General features: G+C 39.4%; 2 protein-coding genes across 6 annotated transcripts in view; one reads left to right on the top strand and one right to left on the bottom strand.

Moving 5' to 3' along the window:
- Positions 1–25,216, bottom strand: part of dnai1.2 (dynein, axonemal, intermediate chain 1, paralog 2) — a 230,406-nt gene that overhangs the window by 88,899 nt on the left and 116,291 nt on the right. The gene's annotated exons all lie outside the window — the stretch shown is intronic.
- Positions 1–25,216, top strand: part of vav2 (vav 2 guanine nucleotide exchange factor) — a 178,092-nt gene that overhangs the window by 55,839 nt on the left and 97,037 nt on the right. For all 5 annotated transcript variants that reach the window (XM_052588370.1, XM_052588372.1, XM_052588371.1 and 2 more), the window contains one exon: positions 6,875–6,991. In XM_052588370.1, coding sequence (XP_052444330.1) covers positions 6,875–6,991 — 117 coding nt within the window. The remainder of the gene's footprint in view (positions 1–6,874; positions 6,992–25,216) is intronic.

The following is a 25,216-nucleotide window of genomic DNA, read 5'->3' as shown; positions in this document are numbered from 1 at the left end:
CGCGTAAACACTATGGCTAATCAGCGGTGTTTAAGAATCCGCTCAACAGCACTCAATTGTTAGTGGGAAATGGACATTTTTAAAATGGCAGTATAGACTGTTTTGACAACAATAGTCGAAAATAATGTTGTATAAATGCACAAAAGCTATAGCTTTATCACACACACAAAAAAAAAATACTGTGAATTATATTCCATTACTTTTTTAAATACATTTAATACATGTCTACACTAATAATATAGTAAAATTAAAACATTTTAAAACATTTCCACATTTCTACCAAAATACCATGGTATAATCTACAAATGGCGATTTGTATATTGAAAAGCCTTCTAACTGTATTGTACTGTTTCTTCTGGCTAGTTTAAATCACCAAGTAATTTGTGTTCTTCGCTGAATTCATGTGCTTCACACTGGATATCACAGCGTTGTTTAGTGATCACGTGACTGAGTCTTATCAGCGAGTAAACGCATCTGCTCTACTGAGCTCACACTGCACTGCCGTTTGAACTTTGAGCTGAATAAATGGTCCGAGCGGCACAGTTCAAATGAGTAGAGTGGTTTTGTTCCACTTTTGGCATGTAAATGCTATATCGAGCATCAATCAAACTCATGTTATCATTTTATCAAGGAAAATGATATTGTGATAATTTCTGTTATAGTTTTATTGCTCAGCCCTGCGACTGAAGGTTAACAACAACAAAAATATAGGTAAAATTTGCTACAATGCATCTTTATGGATCACATTAGAATAAAGATAAAAAGTTGCTTTGGAACAACATAGTTTTAATTTTTGGGTGAACAATTTCTGTAAGATTACAATAAAAAAATGACTCTGTCCAAAATTAATCAGTATGTTCTTCACTTTGTTTGTCTGGGTAAATGTTCACATCTATGGCTCTCGTTTTGCTTTTGTCTGATCTATAAACAGGCAGTTTGTCAGGTTGTATTGATGTTGTCTCTGGTGTTAGAGTGATGGCTTAGCCTGGGTGTGAAGATTATTATTTAAATGATGACATGCACAGAAGCCATGGAATCAACTGAGTGATTAAGAGGCCATTTTCTATGTTAATGATATTAGCTAGCTCTGAGATAATGGCAGCTAAGTGCTGAGAGCCAGCAGCTGCTCTCAGAACCAGACATGAGCGGTGTCAAGCACTCCTCATATTGCTCTGCTGAACTACTGCTTTTATTCGTGTTACAAAAATCTAGTTGCAGTTATACTTGCAGTACATTTCTTGTTAGAAATGCAATAAAAATGTTGCAATTGTGTGTGGCGTTTAAGGTCCAAGTACTACCTTATGAGTTAGTCTCAGCCTCAAACTTCATGCCCAATGACCGCTGGCTGAATGTCTGATGCATATGGCACTCTTAACTGGAAACACTTCAGTAGATTTTAAGTCGTACTCTGACTGATTGAATTCCACAGGATGGTCTGCCAAGAAACAACACCAAGCTATCTGATTGAAGAAGAAAGCTGTCGTGTTTACACCATTTGTTCAGCATTGAGCATTCATCAAGATTGACTAAAAACTGGATTCTTAAAAGTATATGAGGTTGATGGCATAAACTCTTTATAAGACATTCGAAAATTGTGAAACATTCATGAATGAATGATTTACTGGTTGCACTGGTCTGTTATTGTGGGGACATTTCCACAGCCCTAAACATTATGCATTAACTCTTATTATAACTATTCATGAGATGATAGAACATATTATACGATTTTTATAATCCATTATGCATTCATTATAATGCCTTAAGCATACCCTTATAATGTATTATAAATACAGGCTTCAAAGAAATTGTTAGCGCAACTTGCTAGATTTTAGACCATAGCATTATATTTGTAAATCTAGAATAAGGACCGATTGTTGTTTGTTACTGTCAATACAGATAATCTATATTTTTAGCTTACATCATCCTTGACACGCCCAATCAAACCATTTCATGGATGTAGAGTGATTTTGCAGCTGTAATTGGATTGGCTGTTTCTACAGAGGCTTCTGTCGCTGATGGCACAGATGCGGTGGAGTGATGCATTCTCTTTATGCGTGCCCTTCGGTTATGCATTTTTAAGGCGTGTAATAGGCAGCGGGCTGCACAGCAAGGGAGGTACAAGATGATGTTTACAGAACACTTGCTCCGTTAAAAACATTTGGCCGTGCTACTTTGTATGATTATCTCAAATAAGCGTGTCCACTGCTAATGTCACTTTGCATTTGTATAAACAGAAGCATCCATCCCCAAAGTAGAAAACACAAGAAATAGAGCCTAGCTTCTTAGCATGTGTTCAAGATTTCTTCTGGAAGAAGAATGAGAACCTACAGCAGGGTCTAAATCACAGATATGAGGAACCACTGCCCAAAGAGAGAAATGGACTGCGGAAAATGGATGTGGCTCCCAGCTCCCCGCCCTAGCATCATAAATAACCTCACCATTGATCGGCTGTAGTCTGTGATTCTCCGCAGCCCTTCTCTCCACATTCATCTGCCTTGTGTCTGATGTGTTTGCCGGCTACTTAATCCTCCGATTACTCAGTTGGCCTTTGCCCAGTGTCTACAGCTATACCTCTCTGTGATTTGCTGGGTACCCATAATAGAGCATGTTATGTTGCTGATCTGTAATTAATCTAAAGTTGTTCTAAAGTGGACAGCCCTGAAGTCATTCAGGGTTTATGCAGCACTGTCTACTTCCTAATATTCCTCCCTTCTCCAATTCAGGGATCAAATTAAAGTTCTGAAAGATGCTCATGCTTCAAAAGAACAAAAGTGCTGAAAAAAAAAAAAAAAAAAAAGAGTTGAGATCCTCTGGCGAGACGGATTCATCCTAGTCATCCTGAGTGTAATTGTTGTATTTCTACATTGTGAGAATTGAACTGATTTAAACAGACTTCTCAGGCAGTAAAACTAGTAAAACGCTCTCTCTGGTGCTTAAACATGCATTTTTTTTATTTTTTATAAATGCTTGAGAGACTTTAAAATAAAATGGATTTATGATTCTGAAATTTCGGGTCAAGGTTTAACAGAAATGGGAAATCAGGTCAGATTGTAATAAGAAAAGATTTTGACTTCCTTTGTTTTTGTGTCCCTGTCTTCCACCAGATCAGACTGTCGGGCATACATTCATTCTCTTGACTCAGTTGAAGGGAATCTGGACGGATGAGTCCAGATAGTGCTCTGGGGCACTAAAGAGCTCCCATTGTCTTCACACAGTGATGTACCAGAGCTCTGACAGTCGACATGTTGATACACAGTTCCCTTTATTTTGCCAGGTCGGGCCATTTATTTTGGGAATGCTTCTGAATGTAAAGGGCTTGCCATTTTCCTGTGAGAAGCGTTATCTCTTGTTCCTCTGTGGAGGATTCCTCTGGTTCAGCTGGAAAAGGATCTTTTCAGAAAGCCTGCCATGGTGAGGGACATGCCCCTCAGTAGGAGTTTTGTGAATTGTTCTGGTTCCTGGCTATTTTCAGTGGACCGATTAAAAAGGCGTATTTGTTTTAAAATAGATTTTCACCTTTATCACAAATTTAAATGTATATTCGTATAAGAGTAATCCATGCAGAACATTTTTGAAAGTAGTAGTCTTGTGTTTTGAAGACAACTCAGCAGTTTTCTGCAATCTTGTTTGCTTTTTGTTTATACAGCAGATGGGATTCCTGTGAGGTACACTGTATTTGATTTGATCTCGATTTAGAGCGGTTTCTGTGATAAATTGGGCCTTTTGGATAATCCTATAAGATTATTATCATTTGCATATCAGCATACATTATTAATTTAGGGTCTGTCTCTCCAATTAGTCAAAGTCAGGTTTTTCTCTGGAGAGGTTTTAACATCTGTGTGACCCTGGAAATCCTGCAGGAGATTTAAGCTTATCAGCCACAGCCTAATCAGCTCTTCAGAGGTGTGTTTGCCGGTGTGTTTAGTCTCTTTGCTTTTCATTCCCTCGCTCTTTCTTGCTCTGTCTTGACCTGTCTTGGGCACCATGCTCCAGTGGGAGTTTCCTTTCTGTGAGCGAGACAAAGGATCAGAGTGCTTGACAAAATGCCACTGCTATGCCTGTCAATGAGGCCAGCGCCCCCTCATATCCCCACTCAGCTCGGGATTGACCCTTTGCCAGTTTCCTTTTAAAAACATTTTTGCTACCCTTGCACCTTGATTCCACTCCCTTAACATCTAAGCCGGTGCTCAATGTCATCTATTGAAAACCATCCGGCTATTTATGTGGTTTGATGTTTTGACTGTTTGCTCCTATCTTTTATGTTTTTTTTCTCCACGGCTCTCTGAAGACTTGTGCCGATTCATACCATAGATACAGAAGATTCTCTAACGGCTGTCTGACTATGTCTTGCCACAGTCTAGACTCCAGTGCTTCACCCGCTGACTCGCTGTCTGCTTCTGTGCCTGTCTTCTTCCTGACTGACTGTCTTTTTGAGTCACTGCTTTAAGGCTTAAAGCACTTGACTGCTTGACACATTGTTTGGCTATTTGACTTTTTCACTCATGTTTTTGAAGCGAATCATTGGCTGGATTGATCTGTGCTCCTCATGCCCCTATGGGGAGTGATATTCCCTTGCCCTGGTCTCACTTTCTTTTTCTGCTTCTCAGACACAACAATCTACCCCTAGGACTTCATTGTTGCATTTAAACTTGTCTTGCTTTTATCTGATTTATTTTCTGCGCATCCTTCTCTTCTCTTCATGAAAGGCTTAATTTTTGTTGATTTAGTTTAATAGTGGATGCTCTTGCAGAAAGGAAGACACATCCTGTGCAATTGGTGCACCCGAGGCGGTGAGGGCAATTCCTTATTCCCTGAGTGTGTACCCATTCCTGAGAGATGAGTGTTAGAGAATGACAGCTCTTTGTAACCTGGTTTCTTCCTCTAGCTGTTTATCCAGGAGCTGTCTTTCCTGTTTTTTATTGAGGAAAAAAAAGCAGAATTTGAATTCTTGTGCTGGATGAAACGGTTGGTACTCTGATCTTTCCATGTACTAGTGCTCACTATAATCTTAATGCAAAGAGAGCAACAGCCACATAAACATAGCCTGGGGTTGAGCCAAAGCACAGCCAAAAGTGATACCTTGGCACAAAGAAACAGTAGCCTTTTCTTTTGAGCTGGATGCAGTCAAACAGGGTGGAAAATTCATACTTTAAAAGCCAGAGTGTGTTTTTAATGGTTAGTGGGTTCAGAACAGACTGAACTTATGGTCTCAGAGAAAGAAAAAATAGTGGAGAGAAATAAATTACTGAAGCATCCCTTTTAAGAGACCACTGTCTGCTCCAAAAGCAAATTACTGCACACCTAAATGTGTAATATTGTGTCTTATAGGGGGACGTTTTCCATATCACCTGGGAGTACAAAATGAGAACAATAAACTTCCCAAATTTTTGGGGGGTATGCTATTTTAGTGGTGCTTGCTAGGCACTTTTACCCAGTGGTAATTTTTTTTTGTAAGACGTGGGTTTCCAGTGTTTTGGCATTTGTATATATTATATATTAATGCATTTTGGTTAATTTTACTTAAACTAAAGTGACATCTGGTTTTAAGCAACAAATATGTAATTTTAGTGAACTAAAGTGCAAATGTATATTTTATATAATGCTAAATTAGATTTTATGTAGTTATTGTGGTATTTTTTTTTCTTGTGATTCTTTGTCCCCTTATCTTGACGTCACATTCTCAGTCATCCTTAGCTATCTTTATCTGTTCTGATAAAATGAACTGGTTTTCTCTTGTGCATCACGTACAATGCATAGTTACCCTCTTGTGTTTCCAGCATAATGCTGATCCTGACACGCTTGGGGTTGTCTTACAGCCCTCATTAAGGGCTAGTTTTACAAGTGGCATCATGGCTGTGAGAATTTAATCCGGCTGGTGTTCTAAGGGTGGTTATCTCCATTGTACTGGCTTTAATGTGACAAATAGGCCTCCTCTGTCCTGCTTTGCATGAGAAACAGAGCTGTTAGTGGTGTGTTCACAATAGGGGTTGTGATTCCTGCTGAATAATGGTGGCATGCTTGTAATATCTCTAGTTTACTGCCCCCTTCGCTCCTGAATCATTACTAGTATGGAATGCACTATTCGCCTTAAGTGTACTGTTGCGAACACAGTTACCAGTATTTGTGGAGTTTGTTTCCACCTCTGTCTCCATAGAAATGCGAACCCATGCACATAATTGAATTATATTCAATTATAATATATGAATTTAACATGAGACATGATTCATTGACATTTGGTGGGTGGAAATAAACAATGACAACGTTGTTATTGTTTTGTCCCTGTTTGTGTGGTTGTATTGGTTTCACTCAGCTCAAGTCAATTATATTAGACAAATTCTCATTACAAGAAACGTTTATGCATGAGTTCTCTGAAACAAATAAGGAGCAGGAGCCAGCGTTGTGTCATACTGGCATCAGTGTTACAAACAGTAATGACTGCAGTGAAAGAATGATCAGGTAAGAAGGTGTGCTTTAGAGACCCTAATGACAGAAGGAGTGGTAGGTTTGTAGGTTGGTAAGTGAACCGTGCCTGGGATATCATGCCAGAGGCGATCCGTCAGACACTCGCCTGGGCTTGGGGATCCAAATCATAGTGTGTGATAACTGCTTAATCACTGATACAGAAAGAAGGAAATGAGCTGACTGTCAATAGACTCCAGGAAATTAAATATGCTCCACACGCTGCAGAAATGAGATGGTGTCAGAGTTCTCCATGCCTGTGAAGTGACAGTGATTTAACACTGTAGAATATGGAAATATTTCCATAGGTTTGCAGTTATTTTCCAAAAAACGATTTTCCATTTGTGTTTTTTCTAAACATTCAGGTTAAAATCAAAATTTTCTGACATTCTTTATTTGTCTCCTTCTTTTCCAGTTTCTGTGTCTGAAGAACATCCGAACATTCCTGAAAGTGTGCCATGATAAGTTTGGCCTGAGGAACAGCGAGCTGTTTGACCCCTTCGATCTCTTTGACGTGAGGGACTTTGGGAAGGTGAGAAACAGCGGTTTTGCTGAGCACTGGGTTTATCTTAACACTATTAATCATTTTGCACCATCATGTTTAAGTCTCTGCAGCTGAATGACATTAATGTTCTGTGCACTTTTATGGGAGATTAACCCATAATTGAGGCTATTGTGCATAAGCTTTGCTCAAACACAATCCTTTAATGCTGGGTATAATATAAAAGTGTGGCGCTATGTTTAATCGGCCCTGTGTGGATTTTTTTCTTGTCTTCTTCACTGCACGTTTGAATATTCACATGCACATTTGATCACACACCTCGGGGTCACAAGCATACCTGTGTGTGCCAGTGCACATCTGTGTCAGTATACATATGGTTTTTGTGTGTGTTTATGTATGTTTCCAAAGGATTCCAACAGTACTTGTTTTAGGTGACTGATGATCCGCTCTTAGTGTGATTTAGGGGCGAGTTGTGTGGATAAGATCTCGTAACTATTCACAGTACCATTTAGCCCAGGGTTTTCAAACTTTGGTGTCTGGGATCCTGAATATGCTCCCCTTACAGATGAGAATTTTTTTTTTTAAATTTCTGCTCGGTCAGATTGTCCCAGCTTTTTCCACACCATTAAAAGGCACATTTCTATCTGTTGAATGTCAGTTTTCTCTAGTGTGTAAGCACCATTATGCTGACTTTGCTCTGACAATTGTCCAAGTATTGGAGAAAACCTGATGTCTTTAAGTACAACTGAACCCTGATCCTTATGTAACTAAAGCCCCTTTCACACTGCGATTCGGCAAATACACGGGTAATGTGTCCCATCAATTGTTCCCGGGTCACTAGATTTTGCACTTTCACACTGCCAGTGATTACCCGGAATATGTGCATGCTTTCACACACAACCCGTAAAGGTAATGACATGTGACATCAGGGCCTCAAAACACCTCATAAAAGAGTCACGCGATAACGTGCGTCATCACTTTGACACTGCATTAGATCTGGCTTTTGTTCACACAGCGCTTGTCCCGGGACTGAGCCCATCAATGTTATTAGGTCCCCGACATGGGATCAGTCCAGGAATCATTCCCGGGACGTGTTTGCTATCACACAGAAGCCGAACCGGCAATGCTCCGGCAATTTGCCAGGTCCGACGTGCAGTGTGAAAGGGGCTTATGACAGTTTAGTCAATGCACTGACCTCCATGATAGAAGCTCATTGTTAATTCTGTTTCTTAGTGCTAATTCAGCTTGATGTCTAACGTTTATATTGGATAAGGGTTCTTCATCATTATCTGTATAGTTTTAATAGTTATTAGTGGGGGAAAAGTGCTGTAAAGATTAGTAGAATTAAAGAGAAAACAACTTCCTTGGTATTGATTGTTCTGGTTGCTTGAATTGATTGGACTTCATGAAGTATTTACAGGTGCAAAGCACTTGTTCGACCATTGAAACGTTTCCAATCCAATAGTTACGGTTAACTACAGCTCAGCAAGCATGTCTGGACATTTCCAATGCCTCGGTCAGGAAAGAAAGGAGCGGCAAGATGATGAGAACATTTTAAAGTCACAAAGGGAGGAGCGTAGACCGTGAGATTAAGCCTTTGCCAGACGGTGAGATTTAAAGGATAATGTGGAGGACGGTGAGTGAGAGTCAATGAGCACACGGAAAACAATATTAAAACCCTCAAGCAGTCAGAATCAGTCACACACACCCTCCACATGTCAATGTGTAAATTGCGTTTGCGTTGACTTGAAGGTGACGGGCTTGTCCCTTCATCGATTCTCCATTAAGGGCAAGCAGCGCATTATAATATATTGAAGTAGGCAGTTCGATATCAGTACGCCATACATGCAAATCGTCCACCTCCTTTTAAATGAAGAGAGATGGATGCTTCTGAAGCTTTAGAGCTGAAGGATACAGAAAGCATTTTTAATCTTTCAATAGCACATACATCGTTGAACTTTAACCTCGGGCAGTAATATATCTCTCTCTCGCCTGTCAAGCTCAGGGTGCCTTTAATTGGAATGGACAGTCTTAGTCCTTTGTGTCCTTGCAGTTGGTCTGATGGTTGATGTGTCTTTGGCCATTTTAGGGATGGTGTCTGTTTTAAGTGTTGTCACTCTCATGTTTGAGCCCACCTAACCCTAACAGTGACATAAATTGCTTGTTTCCTGCTTTGTTTGAGAAGAGAGCACAAATCTGTCCGTTTAGTGTGAATATTTAGTCTCTGCATGCTCTCCATTCATCAGCACTTCATTACTCTTTGCTTGGTGGAGCATCTACGAGGCACCTGTCCCTCCTGATGCTTCAGGTAATTGGCTCTCATTCCTTTCTCCATCTCGCTGCTTTTAGGTCTTTTAAACAGATGGCTCACCCCCACATCTTTCACTAAATTCGCCAGAGTCAGTGCTCTGATGTTTCATGCCCTCCTCTATCCCATCAGCCTGCGGGACACATCCTCACGACAATCACAGATGGACCCAGATTCTCCTTACTGTTCCATTTTCATCATTACTCATAAACACACAGCTCTCTGGGGTTCGATCTTGGTTTAACGTGGCATTCAATCTGAACTGCTCCTGTTTTTTCCCTCTCTAATTGGATCTGGATATGCAGTTGTTATCATTTAAATGAACATCACAATCACTTTGGTTCACGTCTTTGTGACAGTTAGCAAGATGACACTCCACCTGTTCACAGACTGTATATAGGTTTGTGATTAGCAATGTGTGAATCAGAATGGTAGAAGATGATTTTGATTATCACGGGGTATATCGCACTCAATTGACATCTGCAGGCCAGTATTTGACATGGCTGTTCTATAAAATCTTATTGACCTGGTCTCTTTTGTTTATTGTTGTCATAATTATTCTTCGTCTTTATTCAGAGTAAGAGCAACATCTCAGTGGACTCATTTGGGCATGCTCTAAATTAACAGTCAGTTCATCTGGGGGCATGATCAGTAAAATAGCTTCTTGACTGACACCACTGAGGCCTTTTGTAGACCACTGGGAGTCAAATGATATTTTCATAAGATTAAATAAGAACAAAAAGTGAGAATTGTATGCACACATGCACAGATTCAGTTGTTTTTATAGCAAAGTAATTTGTTTGGCCTGAAATTGAAAAATCTGATTTCCTGTTAATATTTACATAACTTGTCAGATCAGAAATAATTACATATACAAAATCTTGTATTGATTTAAAAATTTAATATATATAATTGTATATATTTTATTATTTATATATAATATTTTTTGTTATGTTAATATAACAAGACCCATAGTAGCATATAAGGCTAAAAATAGAAAGTTACACTTTCCCTTTTTTATGCACAAAAGTTATTTGGAGTTATTTGTCAACTGCCCCTCCCTTGCAGGCTTCCTCTTTAGTTTCTCAGTATTGTGCTAAAACTGCTGCAGCAGGAGTGCTATTCTTTTGAATTCACAATTACAGTTCAGTCACATATTGTGTTTGCACTCACCACGTGCATACATTTCTCTGCTCAAGTATACTTAAGCCTCACACCTCTCCTCTTTAAACGTTGTCTCAAAATAGCTGGTTGCCAGGCGCTCTTTACTTCAGCAGAGGACTGCTCAAATACCTGTAAAACACTGCTTTGAGAAAGTTGCTAAGGAACAATGGTGACATTAAAGAATAGATTCTCTGTAAAGGTTATTGCGGTGGTTTTAACAGCGTGGAGCTAAGCTGAGCCAGTACTGATGCATTCAAGAGTTGGCTGAGGTTTTATATCAGACTGGTCTGCTTTTATTTTTGTCAGTGGTGAGGTCAGATTGATCAAACAAAACATCTACTGTATCTCCTGATGGTAAATGGTTAGAGAATTGTAAGGAGGTGCTTTTTGGTTCCTAGCTTAAAAAATGATTCCTTTGCATCCATACAGAAAGGATCATTTAGAAGATTTAAACAGTGAGAAGATTTTGTCTCTTCAGACAAACTGCTTCAGCTTAGTTTGGGATTAACCCTAGGCCATAAAGTACTTTCAGTAGCAAATTGCTTTTTTGAAATCAATCTTGTTTTGTAAGTTTCTCCTCCATCTCTGAAGGCATCCTGTTGTGAATTAAACGATACTGAGACAATAAAATTTATAGGCTATATTTGTTGTGGAAAGCCTTTTTGCCCTGCTTGGCTCATTAAAGCTAATGTTCTTGAATGCAAGGAGCTGTCCTCCTCCTCAAAGCAAGTGACATGTGCCTCTGTATCCCCGTCACATGCCATTCCCCAGTGACTCCTGTCCATCAGAAACAAGGCTGCATGTTTTAACATAAAGCTGCCAACACAATCAATTATTCATTCAAAACGCCTCACTCTTGATGATAATTCTCCTGCTATGAATAATTGAAGGGAAGTACCTGCTTCACTTTGGACCTTCCCCTTGCCAATCTCTCACTTAAAATGCCTCATTAGCTCTTACCTCATTATTGAGGTACCTGCCAAAACAGGTGGCTGTCAGGCGTCATCTGTGAACTGAGACAGCCATAATAATCAACTGTGGCATTCATTCTCTTGTTCGGTCTCATAACAATTTACATTCCTGTCATCTGTTTAGCTTAAGTTTAACAACTTAGTTTAATTATTTATTTATTTTTAAGATTTAAGTAAGGAAAGTATAGAAGTCTTTCTTTTTACGAATGGCTTTGTATTTATAATTGAATTATATTATTTATAATAATTTTTGCAGTTAATTTAAATAATATTTCAAATTTATTTATATATTTTTATTAATATTTTTTATATTATTGTTAATTTGCTAATCTGTCTGTCAGATTTGCAGTGTCTTTGAGCTTGTGTTCTCTTGTTCACATGCTCTTTTTCTTTTTCTCTACAGTACGATAAAAACCTAAACCCCCGACCCCCACAACTACATTTGTGTTGTACAGCTAGCTATTAGGTCAACAATAAGTACAACATCAAATTTTAGTCAGCACCTGAGCTGCACACATGTAATAAGTTCTGCTGTGTTTCCAGCACAAAAGCAAAACGGGAGCAATATTTCATAAATCTGCCGAGACTGTTTTTCCAGAATCAGCTCTTTGTTTTTCTGGCGATTCTCTTCTCTGACAGGAGGTGATGACAGGCAGCAGCATTTAATTCTGCAGGAAGGAAAGTGATGAACTGCTGAACACATTACACGCAGAACACATTACACGCAGAGACCGAAAGCGCCCTGCACAATAAAATCTACATTGTGGAAATAATTGCTGCTCTTTTGTCTTCCCTTTGAGAGCGTAACACTGTGGCAGAACTACACGATTGCATCTGCCGGGTTTCTGTTTGAACATTCTCTGCACATTGTCTTGCCGCAGAGTCCAAAACACACTCAGTTGTAGTGTAAAGAGTGACAGAAAAAAAAGAAAGTGAGGGAGTTTTTAATGTGCTTGCTTGTCTGTGGCATGCAGTTTGTTCTGTCTCCGGCGTGCCATGGCAGTAAAGAGGAGTGATTCAGGAAGAGCAGCTCTCTTCCAGGAAGTACTTCCACATTCAGCTCCAGCCGTGAGCAGCATGCAGAACACTCTCATTATTTTTCTTTCTCTTTCTGCCCTGCTCGGTTTCTCTTGCCCTTTAGTTTGCTGCAAACCTAAAGGAATTCCTCTGATAGACAGTACATTTTTTGGAGTTCATGAGCATGAATAAGTAAACCTTGAAAGTGCATATAGCGCTTTTGTCCTTCTCCATAAGCCTGAGCTGAGATTCTGTAGCCTATAGGTGTATGTGCATGCTAAGTTTTGCTTTTGGTGACCTTTCTGCCCTAAAGCTCAACAAAGGTGTAAACAGGAACACTGCAATCCATGTTAATCCTTTAAAAAGGACTCTGGAAGTGTATAGCCTGGCAATGACCCTATCTCATAGGGATTTCAGAGAAGAGGATGCTCCATATTAAATTCTCAGAGGTCAGGGGCAACATTCAAGGTGAAATCTACTTTAGCCTTATCCAAACTTGCTGCTAAATCATCAAAAAGTGCACCATGATTCAAGCTGTGATTGGCGGAGCAACCTCAAGGTCATGAAAAGTGTCTGATCATACGGTGCATCATCTAATTCTGTTAATCCAACCAAAGCCAAGGCCAGATTTGAAGAGAAAATAACAAATACAGAGCACTGAATCTGACTATTAAGTAGTTGACTTTCAATACTTTCTTTGGAGAAACTCTGTAAAGCAACCCAAGGAGTTGTGCTTGAAAAATAATCAACTTGTGTAAATGTCAGTGGGTGTACATTAATTCCTCTGGTCCCCATTAAAAGCCACTATCTGCTCCTCACTCTCTCTTTCTCTCTTGCAGTCGGACAAATCAGAAACTCTGCTGTATAAAACCTGCAATGCCACTCTGGGTTTCAGGCTACTAAAAGCCATAAAAGTTGACCACAAGTGGATCTAATCTGCTTACATATTTCCTATCAAGGACTTGTGTTATGTAAATTGGAACCAATGCATTACGTGTATATCTATTACGCCTTTGCATGTTTATTACAGGACGAAGACCGAAGCCTGGGCTTCTTTTTGCAGGAGTCATAGTGCCTCTTAATGTAGAGAATTCATTAATCTGACATTATGCTGAAGTGTGTCAGCAAGGGCTTCTAACCATGAACTTTTCTTAGTTTATTACAGCGTAAGAGATCAACAGTGAACACACACTCCCATAAAGGATTTCATAAAGTTCCACACTCTCAAACCACATGTAGTGCATTAGTGTTCTTCCGTTTTTTCAATGGCTTTAGTTTCTGGAAGTCTTTTCTTCATTCAGGGATTTTAAAAAAAGGAATAAACCAAATCAACCAACTATAAGGTAAATCACACCTTTTTGCTTCAAAGCTAAGATTTGAAAGTTAATTTAAAATCGGAAAAAAGTCAAATGGTTTCAGTGATCCCATGAAGATTTGCAAATATACGACTATATATTATATTTTATACTTGATCAGTTTTATAATGTAGCATAAATTCTCATTCGATTATAGCATTCTCAGTTCTTAATGGGATAGGTCATTGTTGTGCTGTATTCCGGGGAATTTCTTTGATTTTTCTCAAGCTTTTCTCTACATGGCAAGTTAATTTGATATGGATGATAAATGTTAGTCCACTCCTTTTCTGTCTCTTTCTCTGCCTCTTTCTCTTTGACTTATTGAATCTTGAAGATGCCCTGCCAGGTGGTGTGAGATCTCATGCTGTGGGTGCTAAACTGTGTCCCACCCTCCTCTATCGCTGTTCATTTCTCACCCGTAGGTTTGCTGCTGCTAGGTAGCAATAATAACCACCAACTGTTATGCTGTGTTAGCAAAAGATGGCACAAAGCACCGTATAAGCACCTGTGTCCCACAGTGCTCCTCTCTAACTCTTTCAACTGCAGCCTTGAGCCCTGTTGGTTGACAGCAACGATTCACAAGCTCACAGAAAAGTGGTGATGTTTGTTTTTAATGAAATTAACTTAATCAGTTGAGTTTTGGATTATTAATATAGATTCACAGATACCAATAAGATGATAATGTTCAAGTTATTTGTTTATAATAATTCCAATAAATGCCCAATATTCTACACTATATTTTCTAAATTAATAAATTCGGTTTAAATTATACAGATGATTTAGGAGTTATAAAATAACAAATGATTACATCATATAATGATCAGTATTAAAAATGGGTATTTATTTAGAGATTTGATTATATTTCACAGTGTTATAATTTTTTTGTGTTTTTACATTTTAGATATATCCAGTATGGACATATTGATAAAAGAAATATATAATCATAAAATCTAATACTGGCATATAACCAATGTGATATGAAAACATTGTGTATCCCTAATTACAATAATTATCTATTAAGGTTTTAATAGATTATCACAGGCGGATAATAAATATTGGCACAAACTAAAAAAGGTATCTCCTGTGCTATTATCAGAATCCATGGGCAGTGTGTTGACAGGAAGTTGATCACTTTATGACTGGAAAGGCAAAATTATAGTTTGTTCTGTTCATTTCTTTCTGCTTTCAGTCTATCAGAGATCCAGGATAATTGGTTGTTAGCAGGCTAAATCTTGATCACTGCTGTTATGTTGTCGCACTGATTTCTTTTAGTTTTGTTCCTTGGTTGTAGATTGCAGGAAATGGAGAGAGCTGTGATACCAGAGGAGAAAATAATAATACTCGAAGAAAGATTAGAAGGACTTTCACAGCTTCAGTTTTGGACATGTTATGACTCCCTACTCTTTCATCAAAGAGAGTGGTCTTGGCCAAGGATGTATGTGTGCGTTGATGCCAGTGTATTGAGTAGTGAGGGCCTGATGGTTTGTCTCTGAACTCTCAATTACCTCAGCATGAGAATGAATGGACTGCCTCTTTTTTTACAGTGTGTGAGCAACATCAAAGACCATTGGAGAGTGGCGGGTGGCCATTGTGCCGCGTGAGAGGTTTGTTGTCTGTCAGAATGCTGGTGTAGCCACAGGCACTGCAGAGTTTCTTTTCGATGCTGGATGATTCTTTTCTATTTTTGTGGATGTTAACCCTTCACAGGGCCCCTGAGACCAGTCGCCGCTTTGTGATACCATGCCTAGTCAAGCATACAGACGCCAACACCCTGTCCAGATGGTCAGGCCAGACTGTTTGCTTTTAAATGATTTGAATCTTGCACAGTCATAGCTGAATCCCGTAATTAAATAATTATTTTTGGAAGGTTCCAATTTTGTATAAATGAAATGAGACCATTATCCTAAAAAAAAAAAACCTTTATTGCAAATTAGTTCACTCAACTGCTGTCTTGGCAATGCCTCTGGACAGCTGATGTCCTTGAGAGCAAGTGCAGCCGTCCTCTGATTGAATAGAGAGAGGCTGAAAATTCAGATGTTTCTGCCAAGTGTTCGATTTAAATATCAGATCTTAGGGCTGGGTAAAAATATATTGATCTCTTAATTAATTTTTAGTGAATCATACAGTACAACCAACATAGTCCTTTAATGATTTATTTAAAAAGACTTAACTGAGTGATTGAATTTTAATAAATTACAGGATGAATGAGTAGTATATTTTATATACACAGTGTAATGTTTTAATAAGAACATTCTCCATCTTGAGCTCTCCTCAACAGCAGTTTTTTGCAGCTCAGGTGGATTCGGTACCTCTGAAATGTCATTCATGTACACATTGTGGTGGTATGGTTTATTGTTCTGCTTTCAGCCTCCAGCCATGTGTTCTTGTATTTCTGCAGTGATGTAGAATAATATGTATTTGCTTTCTGACAGACCTCACTTGTGTATCTGTTTTCTTTTTGCACTTTCTTACCTTTCTTTTTCTTTACAATGTCTTTAGTAATTATTTTTTTATTTGCCCTAATTAAGTTAGTATCCCTCAGCCAAACATTTTCTGGTTGGTGAGCACATCCCTAAGATCAGCTTTCTTGTGTGGGTGGATTGGAATTAGATATGTGGTGTGGGATTTAATAACCCATTTCTGGATTGCATTATTAGTATTTAGTCTAGTCCAAATTCTGCTGTGGAGGCATTATTTCCTGTGTTTACGCTGCATGCTATGCTCTGTCCCACAGATGTATGTATTCACACCATCTTGTTCATGTCTGCTCAAGGGATGCATTCTCCTTTCTCAGATTTCCCCACTTCTTTGACCTTCCTGGGCAGACGAGGCCTCGAATGCAAGTGGTGTTATGCAAACTCTGTGGCGGTCTTTGCTCAAACTTTGTCCCTGTTTGACTCTCCAGAGCCGCGGGAAGAGAGAAAGTTCAGCTAGTTTGAGAAACATCCAAAAAGTCTTCCAGAAAGAAGATTAAAATGCTCTCTGCAAATGTATTATTATTTTTTTTTATTTTGGAGTGGGAAACTAACATGTATAAAAGGTAGGATAAATCGACCATCAGAAATGCAGATGGTAAACTCCTCCTTTCACCAAAAGAACCACACTGAGATCTTGGGGTTCTTTAAGTTACCGCTAAAGACTATCAGAGATGGTGAGCTGGAAACAAAATCAAGGCAAGCTCTTATTCAAAGCTTGCTGGTGTTCAGCGGGCTGTTTATACCAAAGCACAGTAATAACAGCCTCACTTCACTAGCATTACTCAGCTCTCTGATCTGAGAGCCATCTTGTTTTTGTTTTGGCTCTTGCCAGAGAGACACTGGGGAGGGAAAGTAAAGAGATTTCTACAGCCAGAGGCAACAGAAAGCTTTTAGGTACAGTACATCTAAAAGTTAATGTCTTGTTTAAAACGGATACCCGTCCTGTCAAAATATTCCCTTTTTTCTCTCTCTTAGATTTCTTTCGAAGGTGAAAATTAATCATTAATTAAATTAATCAAGTCTATTCATAATAGATTTATTAAAACCTTTTTTGAGTCCCATCATTCAGCTACCTCACATTCACTGGCATCTCCCGCAAAAAAAGTCAGTTTTATTTATTTTTCCTCATGTGGCACAGTTGGAAATTGTGCATTGTTTGACCCAGACGCCAGCCCTTGTGTGTTTGTTCAGCCGTCAGCTCACAAACTGGTATCTCGCTGCCATTAATGCTGGCATCAGAACGATTCATTATGCAGTTTGATTGCAGCTGCCAGACCTCAGCCACTAATGCTACATAATCTGCAGTCTCCTCCCAAGAATCAGCCCCTGCGCACCTGCTGAAGGTCAACTCTGGATGGGGTCTGGAAAGTGTGGATGTGAGCACCTGGCTGAGGCCCTCACCTGTGGTGATGCAAACAGCTCTGGTGGCTGCTTGCTTCTGTCACTCAACATTAATGTCACCCGAGGAGGGTCTCTTCACAGAAAGTTTTCCAAACCATACATTTTTACATGCATGTAATTCTTGTAAAACAGCTTTACACTGACTTGTGCACAGGACCACTCTAAACGCTCTGATGCTCTCAGGTGGACGCTGAGCACATTTATTTAGATCCCAAGAGTGTAAGTGTGTGTGTATAGATTAATAGAAGTAATAATAATACAATAATGTTATAATATACTATTACTTAGAATTATTTATTATTTGTAGTTATTTATTCTATGCAGTTCTTTAAAGGAGTTTCCCATTATGGCAGAGGCTTTTCCAGCACCTTAGCATCAGGGACCCAATCTCTTGCCTCTCTCTACTCTATATGCATTTGTGAATCGTTGCTTTGCAGACATGCATTTCCTCCCTTTATCTTTACTCAGCTCACTGGAAGTGAATTAACGGTTAATCTCTCCAAATGTGACTTATTGCAGACATACTATTATTTGAAATGGAAATTCAGTCACAGTCTGGGTGTTCCTCTTTGTGTGTTTGGGGGTGTAAAGAATTGTTACTTATCTTCTACACCCCCCCCCCCAACACACACACACACACACACACACAAAGCTCTTAAAACCCACTAGAGCTCTCCCAATTTCAGATAGAGCCTCTCTGGTTTTGTAAGTGACACAAATATATGCAAAGTCAACTACTAATACTGAAAGGGTGTTTTCTAGTAACGATGCTGCTCTTGACATGTGTATTTTAGCATGGTTTAAGTTTTGTTTTACAGTTTTTTCTACTCGTTGACAGTTCCGTCTGCAGAATTCTCATTATGTTTGTGTAGAACGATAGATATAATGTAGACAATTTGTTTTGTTTACCCTTTTAGTTGAATCTGTGGGTCATCTCTCCAAAATCCTGTCTGTAAGCCACTAAAAAAAACAGTCCACAATGATGTTTGTGGTTTTGCCAAATCAGTGGGACACATCTGAAAAACCCTCCACTCAGAGGCAGGCACGACCGACTCTCAGCTAATAGACATCACAAATTTTATGTTTACGGCCCTCCAATCATCTTACACATGATTTACCCAATTGGCCCTAATCTGCTGTGAATGGAGCCTTTCCTCTTGGGAGCTGAAGCAGGCAGACTGTGATGCCTGGTTGTAAATTGCAATGCTAATAAAAGGACTCTAAGCGGCCTGTGTCCCCGATAGAGGCCCGTAATGGAGATATTCGGGGGATGAGCATTTATCAGACTTTGACAGACAGACGGCTCTGCTCCAGATGAAAGAGGGGTGAGGACCCACCCCCACCAGCTCAGAGGAAGTGAGGCGTGTCTACAGGATCTGTTCAGAGCAGACCTAAACAATCACATGCAATATGCTACAGAATTGGCCATAGAAGGATGAGTATGGCAACGTTTCCTCAAGATAACTGAATTCATTTGCATGTGCTGCCAGCCATGGCAACTCCACCTTTACATCTGTTAGCATTCATCTCTCACTTCTCCTTTATGTCTGAGATTCACTGTAGGATGTCAGTTTGTATATCAGAAAGCAAAGCTTAAATAGAGGGAGGTTTTGTTGACACGTCGTCTTTATGCTCAAAACAAATGTCTATTTTGTCCTCCTTGTTGTACTTTGACCCAGCTCGATCCAAAAGAGAATGTTTGCCTCCTCTCGTCCGTCTTTCATTTTACAGCCGTCCCTCGAGGCTCCATATTCACATCCGTCTTTCCTCTCCCCCTCTTTCTCTCTTCCAGGAACTGCTGATTTAATGAAGGCCCCTGTGGTCAACATTACAGTCATTGGTAATAGGAGCCCCTGGCTCCATTCAGAGCCTGTTTGTGTGTTCTCATCTAAAAAACACATAATTATGATCCATGTTTTCTTTGCATCTGTGTTCATGTTATGTACAAGTGTGCTGATTTATTCCAGTCTGTTGTCTTTTTGACCACAATTTTATTACAAAACTTCTCGACATGATTGCTTAAGTCTGAGCTTCCTCTCACCGGACAAATACTAAGAAACAGAAGCTGTGGGAGCATTTTTATAGGCCTGAGCTGAGCTGCCTGTGGTGCATCTCATTAAAAAAGAAAACTGCTCTTTTTCTGTCGGATCAATCTATATCTGTACTATTCTTTGTCTCTATGGGATAAAAAGAAACAAAGCATATCATATTTCCTCATAACTGTTGATGTTTTTGCTTTTAAAATAATTTCAGGAAATCCGACAATTGATTTATAATCAGTGACTTTCTTCAAAGACTAAGGGTTTTCTCAGCGGAGCAGATGTTGTCACTACAGATCTGGGTTGTCATGGCACCAGTGGCCAATTTTGGTCTCTGAACATTACCCACAGAAACATCTCTGCTCTATTGTTTTATTGTAATAATGTCCTGCTTTGATTTTCTCTAGCTGGTTCAGTCCTGCTGTTTGGATAATGCTGTAATTATTGGAGCAATGCAACAGGGTAATGAGGTTCTCAGTGTTCAGAGAGGCAGGGCAGAGCAGATGCATTTACCTTTGTGCCCATTTGACTCCGCATATTAATTACCACACACTGGTGCATCAGACGCTCCTTGTTATGGCTGGTTGCAGAGGCCCTGCCCTGCAGAGGAGCATATGAAGGGGTTTTGCAACTGGATCTCATTAGCATTAGCTTTCTGATATTGACCTTTCATCAAAGCTGTTATGTAAACAGGAGTTGTTTTGACAGATTGCTTTTGTATCACATTGAACTTCTTTTATAGAACTTGGGATGCACAATGTGGTTGATAAATGGAACTATCGTGTATGTGTGTGTGTGTTTTCAGTATTGATCCAATAATTAAAATAGGCTGATAAATTAGGGCCAAAAGATCATGGAATGTATGTTTAAACAGAAAGAAAATAACTTTTTTTCAATCGCACAAGGGCATTCTGTTTCTTCAGGTGTTATGTGAAGCACGCAGATCTGTGTAATTGTTTTGATTCTGCTTAAAAATATACATAATTACTGTATTAACCTAAATTTCTCACTATTTTTTGAGCTTGACATTCGGTTGTTACCACCTGTGTACCATTGATTATTTTTGATTTGTCAACATGTTACCCCTGTCCACCCATTAAATCTGAAATGTCATGTCCTACAGTCTATAAGTGTTAAGATATGCTGACACCTGTCCCAGCATGCACATCATAGGCTATATGTCCTTTGACCTGTCATATTTGGCCCATTCTTGTGGAAAGCAACATTTTCTGTGAGAAATCAGCAATGCTTGGTCATCATCATGAAGGCTTCAGGTTCTTCCCAGCAGGCTCACACCACTTTTTATGTCATCCTAACCCTCTGGCAATCCCCGTTTTAAAACATCCCAGGTTTGCCTGTTCTTCTCATTGGCCTGTCTGATTGACAACACCCTTTAGAAGGTTTAAAGCCTGTGCCCATTATTTTGCCCCATCAGTGTCTAGTGCCTTGACTTCTTTGCAGACAGACTGGGTGACGAGGCAGTCTCGTCAGCCAGAAATCATTGCTAATGCCCACAGGCAGAGACCGCAGCCATTGGCCCCTGTGCTCCAGTCGCAGCTTTCAGACAGGAAGTGTCTTTCCAGCCAAAATCGTAGGTCAGCACTCTAGCCAGATGTATACAGCTGTGAATGTCACCAATCCGGTATACTATCCATCCCGCATACAATCTCCCACGTACACAAAATCACGCCTATAAGAGTTTAGATTTTGTGACCATGTGATAATATAACCATAACAGCATGTCTCAAGAACATGTTTTCATGCTTCCTGAACATGCTTACAGCATGTCACATGGTCAAAGTCATGAATTTTCTAATTAAATGAGATTCTTTTTTTTAAGAAGTGAGTCCATGTTGTGGCATTAGTGCCGTGTGATGTATGTGCGCCCATGTCGGGTCAGATCACGTCAAGCATATTGACTCTTGTGTTTCTGTATTCCCAGCCTCTCACAAGCAGGATTCTAACATAACCTTGTATGTGTAACTGCACACTGCGCATTAAATCCATAATTTAAATGCTGATTAGATTAGACACCCAGAATTGCACCGACTGAGGCACTGCGGTAGGAATTGATGGGGAGAAGGGAAAAAATTGGTTAAAAGAATGAGATACTAATACCCGTCAGCTGCGTTTTTCCTCACACTGAACAGAAGGCCAGATTGTTACACCTCAAAAAAGGAAGCAATTGTTTCCACAGTGACTATTGAGCGGAAATCAATATCAGCTTCTAATTTGTTGCGTTTAGCAAAGATACGCATGAAATTGATTTCTCCTGTCGTCAAGAGCTGTGGTTAAACCAGTGGCCAATTGTGTGTGACCAGGCATAGCAGTCTGCCACTTTCACAGGCTCAGCTGAGACCAATAAAACATTATGCACACATCCCATTTCAGCACTGCATTGTCGTAGGTATTGTTAAAATTACTAGTTGGGTCTCAAACCCACGTCCCGGATGTTTCCATGCTCATCCAGATGATGCTTTCAGTGTGATTCTTATTTTTCTTTGGGTTGTTGTGTGGCTCAGGTGGGTCTGTTGAACAGCTGGTGTTTGGTGAACCAGAAGCCTCCTGGCATCTTTAGGACAGGTCTGTGGACAGGGAGCTCTCTAACTCAAACTGTTTTAAAGCTTTTACTGTCTTTCTCCTACTGAGAAAGGATCAGGCCATGGCTCTCATATGTCATACCACAATCCCAGTACAGTGATACAAACGCATGCACAATGAGGCTTTTTGAGTCCTGAGGCTTTATAAATGTTTTCTCTTTTCATAGTCTAAACAAATGGTTTTATTGGCTTACATAAACCTTTAATTCAACATTGAGGTCTGGGCTGCATCAGCTAGTCTCATAGAATCACAGTAGAGTTTACTGTTGTCTTGGAATGCTCACTTTGTAAGGTCTCGTGTTGCCATTAGTTCAAGACTGATGGATGCTTTTCCCAACTAAGATCAGTAAAGTACGTCTATCAATCAATCTGCTAATCACCTTTATGCATGAATCGAAAATGATCAGTGGGAAGAGTGTGTTTAGACCAATTAAAGGGTGGTTCAGAGTGCGGCAACATTGCAACCACGGCAAGAACTTAAGTTTGATTTATAATTAGGCTATTTATCTCAGCTGATAATCAGTATTTAATTGTACATGTTTATTTCTGTCTATTTTACATTTAAATTATTCAAATTACAATTAGATTCTTCAAATTACAATAATCAGTTTCAAATATCATTATTCAACGTTTTATGTTTAATAGGACTATATCAAAACCAGGGCTTGAAAACGAAAAAATTCAGTCGGTTCACTCCAAGCAGAATGAATTACTCCGGGATATTGGTTTATTTTAACTCAGTAGTGTCAGCCACGTTAAAAAAGTTAACTGCTTAAGTCATTTGTGGACTAATGCTTATTGGAGACACGAACCGTTTTAAACGGTTCAGTTCGATTTGGTGAACTGGTTCAAGAAGATCCGGTTACATCGAATGATTCATTCACGAACCGGATATCACTAAACTGCAGTATTTTGAAATCTCAACAGACCCGGAAGAGAAGACAATTCTGAATAAAGTTGTAGTTTTTGCTATTTTTTGGACCAAAATGTATTTTCGATGCTTAAAAAAATTCTAACTGACCCTCTGATGTCACATGGACTTCTTTGATGATGTTTTTCTTACCTTTCTGGACATGGACAGTATACCGTACACACAGCTTCAATGGAGGGACTGAGAGCTCTCGGACTAAATCTAAAATATCTTAAACTGTGTTCCGAAGATGAACGGAGGTTTTACTGGTTTGGAATGACATGAGGGTGAGTTATTAATGACATACCGTAATTCCTCAAATAATAACCAGTAGTCAAATAAACGCAGGGCCTCTTATAGTGGCCGGGGGCATAGTCAACACGGACAAATAAAGGCCAGTCTTCAATAAAGGCCGGGGGGAAATTTGTGCAGCAGAGCCAGATAACGAACACACACGCCCACTGCCGGAGTGTTTCCCGTTCTCTAATCAAGAACTGGTTGCATCGTTTTTCGGATCACCAGTACACTGAACCGAGAACCGTTTCTGTCGGACGCGTCCGATTCGAGAACAGAGGAGCTGATGATACTGCGCATGTGTGATTCAGTGTGAAGCTGACTGACACAGAGCGCGTCTGAACCGAACTGATTCTTTTGGTGATTGATTCTGAACTGATTCTGTGCTAATGTTATGATCTCTGTCCACTGGAACGCTATAGATTTTAATTTAAAACGGGATATTTAAAACAATTACTTATCAAACAGATCGAATTAGAAATAAAGGCCTGGAGAAGAATATCAAAAACTTTAGGAGTCAGCTGTCCATGGCAGTCCTTAAGATACCAGCAAAGTAACACATAGCAAAATATAATCTAATAATCATTATAGATAAAGTCCAATGAAATATTGAGAGAGCTTTTTTTTTGTCGCTAACGGACACCCCTACTCTCAACCTGAAATCAGAGACATTGACATGTCCCGACACAAATATCCCTTTAATTTCTTGTCAGTATGACACAGTCAATGAGTCTCTCCATACTGCTACATTAATAGATCTTCTGAATGTGACAACATGCTCACATTTAATGAGGGAGTAAGAGAGAGATGGGGGGTGGCCATCTATAGTTGGGCAGATGGTTTGGTAAGAGGGAAAATACAAGGGGGTCTGGCACTTCAAAGCTATTAAGTCTAAGGCTGCAACCATTGGCTGTTCTTGGATTAAATTATGTGATTATTATGAGTAAAAAAGACAAAGTATTTTTATTTTTTGTAGATTGCTGTGTGGCCAGCACCATTTTCATTTTCATTTTTTTTTTTATATAAATCTGTAGAATTAAAATTTACTTTTACATGTTGTATGAACATAAATGTGTTTGGCAGTGTTTGTACACATACACCCTTTAACGATAATAATAAAAAAAAAAATCCCTATAAATAATATCCCCTTTTTTTTAAATCAAGCCATTCTCAGCTTCTTGGCTGTGACATCACACAAACCCAGGCCCCTCCCATGACTATTGATTGACACTGGTGACCTTAGACATGCCGTGAGAGAGCTGTAACAGTCTGCCATTGTTTTGACGCTGCAGCAGAAATGTCACAGGATTGAGGTGTTTTATTGTTGGATGTAATAATGAACATAGCAGTTGTCATTTACTCCTGACATCTGAGTTGCTAAAGATGCATTCCCATTGGTTTCTGAAGGGAATGTGCCAATCCTTAGTCTACCTAAATGCGTCTATGTTCGTGTGAATCATTCGTGATCCAACTTCACTTCCAGTGGAAGTGAGTATAAGGTTATTTTATGAATCTTTGCAAATCACCTTTAATGATTTGGTAGTTAGCAAGTTCTGCGGCTAAAGCAAAGTCTCATGAGAACAGATCGTCACCCCATGAAAGAGAGGGGCAGCTGAGCAGAGCTCATTAGCATTTAAAGCGACTTGCAACAAAATGGGTTCCTGTGTGCAGAGCTGCTTTTGACAGGGTGAAAAGGGTGTTGTTTTATACTACCATTGA

Source organism: Carassius gibelio, chromosome B21 (genome assembly GCF_023724105.1).
Source record: "Carassius gibelio isolate Cgi1373 ecotype wild population from Czech Republic chromosome B21, carGib1.2-hapl.c, whole genome shotgun sequence".
NCBI lineage: Eukaryota > Metazoa > Chordata > Actinopteri > Cypriniformes > Cyprinidae > Carassius > Carassius gibelio.
The sequence above is the reverse complement of the archived record's forward strand: the minus strand, read 5'-3'. Positions and strand labels throughout refer to the sequence as shown.